Source organism: Pterocles gutturalis, unplaced genomic scaffold, assembly GCF_000699245.1.
Source record: "Pterocles gutturalis isolate BGI_N339 unplaced genomic scaffold, ASM69924v1 scaffold53621, whole genome shotgun sequence".
In the NCBI taxonomy this organism is placed as follows: domain Eukaryota; kingdom Metazoa; phylum Chordata; class Aves; order Pterocliformes; family Pteroclidae; genus Pterocles; species Pterocles gutturalis.
Genome location: NW_010107502.1, coordinates 1 through 9,661, shown reverse-complemented (window position 1 = coordinate 9,661; position 9,661 = coordinate 1). Strand labels below are relative to the sequence as shown.

The 9,661-nt window shown below is 45.2% G+C and overlaps 1 protein-coding gene across 1 annotated transcript; it reads left to right on the top strand.

Annotated features, from left to right (window-relative positions):
- Positions 1-843: 843 nt before the first annotated feature.
- ZDHHC1 (zinc finger, DHHC-type containing 1) lies at positions 844-8,055 on the top strand (the record flags this gene model as incomplete). Its single annotated transcript, XM_010088099.1, has 6 exons — positions 844-1,062; positions 2,247-2,422; positions 3,035-3,136; positions 3,801-3,925; positions 4,269-4,427; positions 7,886-8,055. Coding segments are annotated over exons 1-6 (951 nt in total), but the record flags the coding sequence as incomplete, so codon positions are not given.
- Positions 8,056-9,661: the final 1,606 nt, after the last annotated feature.

Sequence of the window (9,661 nt, the reverse complement as noted above, 5' to 3'; positions counted from 1 at the left end):
GTAGCTGTTGTGCAAACACAAATCATAAACATCAAGGTTATGGTTCGGAACTCATCTTTGCAGTTAAATCTTGCCTTGTCCTGCCAGGAGACCAGACACTGTTGGACAGCTGAATAATCAAGCTGCTTCCTGCATGGATGTCCTGCATATGTAACTTTGTTTTGTTCTTCTAGCAACAGTCTGCTTTATACTTGTGTTGTGGAGTAACTCCTGCTTCTTTTCTGCTTTTTGTCATTAACTTATCAGTTTACTTTTTCAGTTTCTAGTCTTTCCACTTCCTTTGTTGCTGACAAAGGAGTCTCTGTTGTCTTGGATGCTGTGCAGTGCTAAATTGCGGTTCCAGACCACGTGCTCCAGTGGGGCCACCGCTCTATCTACACTTCTCTGCACTAGCTGGAAGGAAAGCATGGCGTATCTGAGACAGGTGAAAGTGTTTGTTCTGCTGTCATCCATAACAACTTTCTGACGTTAACACATCCCCAGACCACAGCATACTCCATCTCTGGCCTGTCACCTAAATACCCCCTGTGCTCTTTTTACTCAGTTGAGGTCTAGATCTGTTCAAAGACTGACAAAACCTACAGGTTTCCCTTAACGTTTGGGATATTGTTGTTTCATGCAGACATCAGCACTTGGTTTTAAAGTCTAACTGTTTTCCTCCTTTTGTTACTATCGATCACAAATGCCCTGTGCAGAGAGAAGTGTCTCCTCAGATGTGTCGTTGGTTTAGTCTCCCCAATTTTCTGCCCACCTTGGAGCATATCTCCAGGACTGGGGACTGGGGCTCACTCACAATATTTTTGTATCACGTATTTTTTTGTTTTCCGGTTTTGATTTCTATAGATGAACATCTGCAACAAACCTCCTAATAAGACAGCTCCAGAGAACCTGGGCGAAGCTGCTCCTGAGGTGCAGGTCCAATGCTCTCGGAGGAACGGCTGGAGCTGGCCTCTGCACTATTTCCAGCTTATTGCCTGGTTGCTGTATCTCTTCTTTGCGCTGGTTGGCTTTGGAATCCTGGTTCCTCTCCTGCCCCGCCACTGGCTGATCGCTGGCTATATCGTATCCTTTGGTCAAGAGAGAATGTGGAATGTAATAAACCAGCAGTGGGATTTTTCAAAAACAGTTGATAGGTAGCATAGAAAACATAAGAGAAAGCAGCTGAGCTAGAATCTTCTTCTGAACTGTACCCATAATCTTGGTTTATTACAAGTCTATCAAAAACACCTGTTTTGAGATCCTCTCTGCCCCTCCGCATTAGGTAGGTCACTAACGTTCTACTTGTCTCCTTCATCGCCCTGTTAAGGTTATTATCTTTGCCTCTGAGGCTCTTCTGCTGTCTACTTCTGCCTGTGTGTCTCCTTTGCTTTATATTGTTCTTCCCGAAGTGTGCTGCAGGGTTTGAGGGAAGTTGTACTCAAAAAGCCCCTCCTGAAACATCCTTGCTGCGCTGGGCAGCTGCGCTTCCCTGTGCTGACTGAATGAGACTCGAAAGGCAGCTTTATATGGTTACGATTATACGGTGGGTTGCTTGCGATAGCTGGCAGTTGGTCTTCTCCCAGGGTGCTCTCCTGTCCTCTGTAGGAAATCTGTGAGGGAAAGACGAGGTAGCGTAGTGTGCACCCTGGAGGAGAGGTCTGTGGCGGGACAGTCTTGAGCAGCAGTTTAATACGCGTCTAACTGCCCTCTGAAGGTGGGCAGCATCAGAAGGTGAGGTGCTCCTACTGAAACAGCATCTTGTCTTGGGTGCTGCCAGCAGAGCCTGGCTCAGCCCAGCCCAGGGTGTTCTCCACCCCCTGTCCTCAGCCCTGTGCTCTCTTGCAGCTGGGAAGGACGGGGACTAGAGGTGGGTCTTGTAAAGGGGCGTATGCATGGCCCTGTTCCTTTCCAAGGCATCAGTATGGACTGAGAATCGTGGACTTCTGTCAAACAGGCTGCGTGTGGGGTCGGATTCTGGCAAGTCAAGGTAATTTTTAAAAACTGCTGTGCTAGGAAGGACGTTTCTGTGAGGCAGAGTAGTGCATAATAACCAGGGTTGTTCCTGTAGGTGTAGTTTCCTTTTTCCAGAGGATACTTCTTACAGTGCAAACATCTCCGTTAATAAAACTCAGATTAATGTGCTGCAATCAGGTATACAGTGATTTCTAATTCTAAGCCATATATTGCTCATCTCTGTGGGCTTTGTGTATTAAGGATAAAAATATATGCATTAAATCACTCATACAATCCTTAACTGTGTACTGCAGTGTCCAGGAGTGTGTTTTATCTACCATTTAGTTGTTCATCTTACTGCAGTCTCCATTGATCCCGCGGATGCAAACATACAAGAAAAAAACTATCTAGGGCCTCTGGGCACCTTCAACCGTACTCAGCATGCACATGTCATTGAAAACCATCATTGCCATGTCTGTGATGTGGATGTGTAAGTATCTCCTCTTTTCCTTCTACTAATCTGTCTTTTTCACCATGACACTTCGTTGTCAGTCTTTAATGTCGGACTATAAGATGGAAATTGAGCCCCTGCAGCTCTATAGCACGAGTTTAACTTCATCCTGTGTCAGGGTTCGGTTCACTGGGTAGATGCCCCTGTCACATGTGCGCTTGGTTCTGTGTTTTATTTAATTGCTCACATGTGGTGTGGAGAGGGCTGTACTGTTCCGTGTTAGCTGGATGCTGGTGTCTGACCTGACAACGTGTGCGTGTGTGCTTGTATCTGGCTAGGTGGTGGTGGGTAGGAGGGAACGCTCGGAGGGCAGACGTTAAGATCAAGCTTTGCAGAACTGCTAAAGGGTTTCGAATAAGAAATCACCAATCTCCAAATGAGAAGTCATGCAGTGCATTGAGAGGGCAGATTTGGCAGTGTTTGGGATTGTGGTCCAACACTGGCTGATATGTTTGGGTGGTGCAGAATTCTTGACGTAGAAGGTTTTCTCACTGTTGCCAGGATCTTTACTGCTGTATCCCCCTCTGTGTCACTGGAAAGTCATGGCAACGAGCTGGTGCTGCCAGGCTAACGCCACCCTTTCTTTGGCAGGAGTGCCAAGACAAAGCACTGTGGAACTTGCAACAAGTGTGTGTGTGGCTTTGATCACCACTGCAAATGGCTCAACAACTGTGTGGGAGAGAGGAATTACTGGTAAGAGCCTGGCATTGTGACGGGAGCACAACACTGCATCAATAATGTCACCCCTTCTCTTCCCAAGATTCTCCTGCATCTCAGTCCGGTCTGTACTCGGCCACACAGAACCACTCTTCTTTCAGACCCCACCTGAATAAAATCCGTCATGAGAAAACTAGATGGAAAACGCAAGCATGATTTGAATAACTAGGGATAAAACTCCCACACTTAGAATTGTGTAGCTGAACATCGAGTGAAAACAGAGAACATAATCTTCTTGTTTGGTATTAGGGAAAGCTTATGGGCTGTTAATTGGGTGTCCTTAATGCTTCTGGGAGCTGGAGCGGGATTAGAACCGTGGTCGTGCTGTTCCCATCTCTGAAACAACCTGCGTACAGATTGCACGCATTCCCTACGAGGCTTGCCAATTGGCAGGAGTTACAGCAGCATATAGGCACCTCTAGTCTGTGCCAGGTTTAAGGTAAAGAATAAAGAGGCTGCCACTGGTTGTGGCTTCTCAGTCTGCTTTCCTGCACTAAAACCATGTGGAAAGTGAAGAGTAGTTACTCCTGGGTGCCACGTTACATGGCCTTCAGATTTCGTGCAGGGAGCTCTTTGTCCTAGATATACGTGACTGTTTTGTAACCATGGTTGCCACTCAGACTTCTCACCTTCTTGGCAGGTTCTTTTTGAATAGCGTGCTGTCTGCCATTCTGGGTCTTGGGCTTCTGCTGCTCATCGCTTGCTACGTCTTTGTGGAGTTCTTCGCTGACCCCATGAACCTTCGCTCCGACCAGCACTTTGATGGTACTAGCAGTGCTTCAGTTGAGCATCCTGTGAATCAGCGCACATCTCAACATGGGGTTGGGTTCGGTGGGCTCTCCCGCTGAGGAGGAACTCCCATTCCTCACTCCTTCAGTTGTGTATTTCTTCAAGAGTATATCTGCTCAGCTGGATGGAATATCTTTCCTTCCAGAGCCAACTAACTGCTTTTCCTAAAAGGCCTTGCAGGCACAAGATTTCTCAGGCCTCCAGTGCATAACGGGTCTGCAGCTACTTTTGAGTTAACAATATTTCCAGCTGTAAAATTTAGTTAGAGATATTTAATACCTGGACAATCTACTTGTCTCCATCTCTTTTTGTTTTGCAGCTCTCAAGAACCACACAGACCTCTGGTTTGTGTTTCTTCCTGCAGCTCCTGTTGAGACTCGGGCATCTGCCATTTTGGTCATGGCTGGGATTTTTGTTCTTCTGAGCCTAATGACCGTGATCCTGCTGGGCCACCTCTTCATCTTTCACATCTATCTTAGTAGGTATTATATTCCCATCATCTGCATCCCCATTTAGTTTTCTCTTAGCTTCCTCTACTCATTCTGCGTTCGCTGTGTGTTCGCCCGTGTCACAGATATACACAGGTTGTGCAAGATTGCTGTTGAAAGGGTAGAAAATTTGGGTTTAATGTTATACTTCTGGCTTCCCCCCAGTGCCAGGTAGGCTCATCAGTGCACGCGCAGTATGGGGCTTGCGTTGGGCCTGTGCATTCATGTGTCTGAGCTCTGTTATCCGGGAATGGGAAGCACGTGGGAGAGCAGTCGAGAGGCCAGGTGTGACGAGCTGGTTAGTTCCAGCTCAGTGCCAGCGACGGCAGATGCAGATGGGCTCCACATAGGGGCTTTTGTGGGTCTCTTCATTGCGCTCCCCATTGCTTCTGTGGTGTGAGACAGCCTGTTTCTCCCTTGCCCCAGAGAAATCTGGATGGTATTGATTGAAATTTCTAATAGCAGGCCTGACATCCCAGTCAAGGTCCCTTATGGCAGTTGTAGTGTATTGGCACAAAAGACTTGAGGCATTCAGAGGACGAGGTTTTCATTGCTCATTAGGTCTCCGGTGTGTTGCTCTGTCAGGATGGGATATGCATGTTTGTTTATGTACAGGTGGGCATCAAACCCCTTTTTTATCCATCGTATGAAGTGAAGCCAGTGCTGTTTGGCTGCCTGATGTGATTCGCGAGGAGACAAGATCTGACACTTGAAGCAGCCGGTGGTGCCAAAGCTGGGGAAGGAGGGATGTGGTGGGAGAGAAATGAGGATGGCGGTTACAGAGAACCCTTGAATGGATTTCTAGGTTGTCAGTTCAGAGCGATGCAGATGCCAACACAAACTAGGTCAGCACAAACCGGTGCAGTTCCAGGAGCAAAACAGTTACACTGCCGAAGTGTAGGGTGTGGTGGGTGAGTGTTGCTCAGCTGGCCTTAACATTACAGGCAGCGAGGCCATTGACTGTCGTCTTCCTTTCACAGCCTCTTCAAGCTTAACTGAAATTTGGTCATGCTGCGATTTTACTTTCTTGGTGGAATTGAGAGTTGACTTTTCCGGGTTAATGGCGATGCCTGGAGGTACCAAAGGTCGATCTAGCACTGCAGAAAGACTGAAAAGATAGCAAAGCTGGGGCCCCTCCAGCAGGACTTCCTTTGGATGGGAAAAGGGGGATCATTCAGTTTAGTGCTGAGCAGTATTTATCCTGTCTGTGTGTACAGCTGCCACGAGAGGGTGCTCCCTGCTTGGGATAGAGACATGCTTTCTCCTGTCCAACAGAAACGTGGGTGTGTTGGCACCAGTTCTGCTCTGGCTTTGGGGGATTTTTTTGTTCCTGCTGTCTTGGGGTGATTGGTTTTTTTTCCTCTTTCAGAATAAATTTTGAGCCAAATTAACTTTTACTTCTGACCTAATTTTAAATCTTTATGATGTGCATGGAAACAGAATTTAATTATTGTTGATTTTTGTTAACATTTTATTACATTAAAACCTGCTACCCTATTGAAACTGGTTCCAGCTGTGCAGAGGTGTGGTGTGTGAGTCCATGCTTCAAAGCGGTGATGTTACCATTCGAAAGGCTGTGTTGTGGGTTACATATGGCTGTGCATTACCCTTACAGCTGCGATTCGGGGAGATAGACGAAGTATATCTGGTTTAAATTCCTCTTCTTCCACACCTGTAATTGTCAGTAATCTCATCTGAATGCTTTAAGGTAGACAGTGTTGGAATTAACTACCTAACCCCTTTTGGGACTAGAAATCTAGCTTACCAATTAAAACATAAATACTGTTGGTGAGTATTTCTTCGTGAACCTTTTTTTTCCATTATTAAATTACAGAAATAAAATAGCACCCCTGTGAGTGGTATTGCCTTTAAGTTTTACATTTTAAAAACTGTCTCAAATCAGGTATGACTGTAAAATTTTAGAATCTAGCTTTGTTATGAGCACAGTAAAATTTTCGTAATTACTGTCCTGATTTTAATTACTCAAAGGGAAGTAAGTAGATTATTCTTAAAACAGTAAGACCACGTGTTCAAAATTACCTGTCTTGATTCAGCCTCAGTTCTAGAGGCATTCAGCAAAGCATGGCACTTCAGAAGCTTGGAGGGAGGATTTTTTTTATCCTTCAGTACTGCAAGGCCAATAGTAAGCCTAATAAAAAAATAGAAAGTAGTAGGAAATAGAGGAAGGGAATACAGGAAAGGATATGGGGTTCTTCACAAGCTGTGACTGTATGTTGCACACTATGTGCTGCAGTGTTATCTGGTCAGACAAAGGTAGTATTTTTTAACTAAATAGCTCCATTAAAATATTTTAAAAGTTACACTGTTAAGTATTCAGAAACCATCAAACTCTAAACTAAAAAAGGCTTGTAGCCCTTTGCTTATGAAGCAATATTCTGTTTCTCAAGTAAAGCATATGGTACCATTTTAGGAGTGTTTGCCAGCACCGTCCCCGGTAAGTGCATTCACTAATCGCTTGGTTGAAGACTCGCGTTAATTTTTATGTTCCGTCTTCCTGGCCAAATGGATCTCGAATTCTTATTTCTTCATAAGGTCGTTGCTTTAACAGGGAGGGCACCTTTTCCTCTGCTCTCCCCGACTTCCTCGGGAAGCAGTCCTGTGTTTTGGGCATGGTTTTGAGAGGTAAGGTGTTACTGATGGGAATGTCTTCAGGCAGAGGAAGGACTTTAGTCTGGATGTCTCATGTCCTGGGTATCTGCTTGAAGTACTCTGCTACTGTAAAAAGGAGGAATGACTCCCAGGCTGCGCACTAAAAATCTTCAGCATCCACTCCTGGCTTTTGTGCTCCAAAAATACTCACGATAACAGGATCATTAGAGGAGGAATGTCTGAGTTTTGGATCCTAGTATGTTTTGGGTCTCATGAAGAAAGCAAGCTGCTCAGAAATGTCACGTGCTTTTGGTCATTCGTGGAAGCAGATGTGTTTGTGTGGGGAGCCTTAAGAGCACGTGAACTCAGGCACATGTAAACTCTGAGCACATTTCTTTGGCAAGCTGTGCATTTGGTGGTCACTGTTTTGGATGTTAAGTGTCTCAGACTCCTCTGCGGGACATGCTTTGAATTTCTTTTCTCCATTTAGCACCACGTACCTTCTGACTACTTGCTGAGCGTTCTGTAGGGTACAGATCTTACCTTTACTGGGTGTGAATAATGGATCTGCTCTGAAATGAGCTGAAAATTGCTACCATGTAGAAGGCTGTACCATGCGTGTGAGGCTTTAGAAGAATAGTGTGACTATGAGAAAGCAGTGTGACAGTGACAATAAAGGATATAGTAAGATGTACAGTGCACAGGTTCTTTTGGCTCGCATATCAGTCTTTTCATGTTTATAGTTACTATTTGGTTGTACAGTTATTCAGACCCTTTGTGTAAGTGTAATCAGGGAGTGGCTGTTCCTATGCTGACAGCTCTCTTTCTTTCCTCCCAGTGTGGAACAAATTGACTACATACGAGTACATCCTGCAGCAGCGTCCCCAGCAAGAGGCGGAAGAGGCAGACAAGCAGCTGGAGTCTTGTCCCTCCCAGGTGAGACCCTGGCAGCTATCTGCTGTACTTTCAGTCCATTTCTCAAAAGCAGCCTCGCTTGTCCACAGTGGAGTTTGTTTCACTTTTGCGAGCTCCAAATTTTAGTAGGCGGTTGCTAAAGATAAGACTTTAGAGGCACTTTGGTGGAGTTGAGTAGGATGTGAGAGAGTGTAAGCCCTGTAATTCTGTTAACACTTTAGGCACAGGCAAGTACTGATTTCAGAGGAATCAATCCCACCCACTCTCTTCCTCCACCACTTGTTTTGGGCCCTTCACTCTCTGTTCTCTTCTGCCAGCACAGCTGTTCGTTGCAGTCATGGAGTAAGCAGGGTGGGGGAACTCATCTGGGTAAGAATAAACTTTATTTAAAAAGCAGTTGGGCTCGTGTTTAGCTGGCCCAGCGCCCTCCTGTTTGGTTCACCGAGCAGTCATGTCAAGGCCTGTGTCAGCACGCATGGGGATGATGGAGAGTGGGAAGGGGCCTGTCATTGGGAAGGACAGGACCGTCTGTTTCGGCCGCAGTGCACATCTTGCTGGCTTACGTGAGCGGTGTCGCAGGTCACGACTGACAGCGAGATGGGCTCTAAGGCTGGGGCTAGTTTTCGAGCAGCTAATAACACCAAATAGTTCAACCGTCTTGAAAAGGAAAAGAACACCAATCGTGTTCAGAAATGACCCAGATATCTCCTTTTCTTTGAATTGAGTCTACGTAGTGGTAAGGGTCCTTGTGCTTACCTTGATCAACCAATTTTATATTTCATAATTAAATCCAAGCTTCATCAATGTATTCTGTGGAGAGATACTGGGATCTCTCTGGACTCGTTCATAGTTTTTCCCTATCAAAGCAAAGGGGTAAGTGAGCTAATTCCCTTTCGTATAATATGGAGACCCCAGCTTCTCATATACATTTTTTTCACTGCCTTGGAGAAGTTGAACTTTCAGTTTAAACAGAGGTTTCCATAACAACAAAAATATTTGGCACTTTGTCTCATAGAGCTTTACTTACCATGAAAATTAAAACAATAATAAAGCGTTAGCTCTAATAATTTCCTAGTTACTGAGTTTTGGTTGATACTGAAAATACATCTGAACAGGGGCGGACTCTCTGCGTGTGCACATTTGGGAGGCAGCCATTCAGTGATGTTCTCCTGCCTGTCTTGTCTAGAAATGTGTGAATATGATGAATTTGAAGCAGCAAGCCTGGAAGAAGCAGGGTGAAAAGGAGTTCTGTGTTTCAGGACTGCAGTTAGTACCTTGGGAAACAAGAAAGACTGGATGATGCCCAGTAACATTGTTAAAAAAAATGTTCACCCACCAGATTTTCCTTGTTTCTTGCATAGCAACCAGAGATAAACACAAACAAACAGATTGGAGTAGGAGTATAGCAAGTGACTGGCCTTTTTTACGCTGTGTTGACTACAGCCTTCTTTAGCTCGAACACAGAAATCCTTTGTAATTGATCCAAGCTGTTGCGAGCATAAAATGGAAATCACCCTCTTCGCACTTTTGTCTTGACTGTTCATTCATTTTAGGGAGTAAGAAGAAACTGCATTTCCCCTTTAATCCTTGTTTTTGAGCCTTATTCAAGCGCGGGTGTTGGTTTTGGCTTCAATTTTCCATGTTTGTCCGTGGTTAAGTCTTTGGCTGTGTCCAGGTGTCTTGGTGTCAGGACCACCAC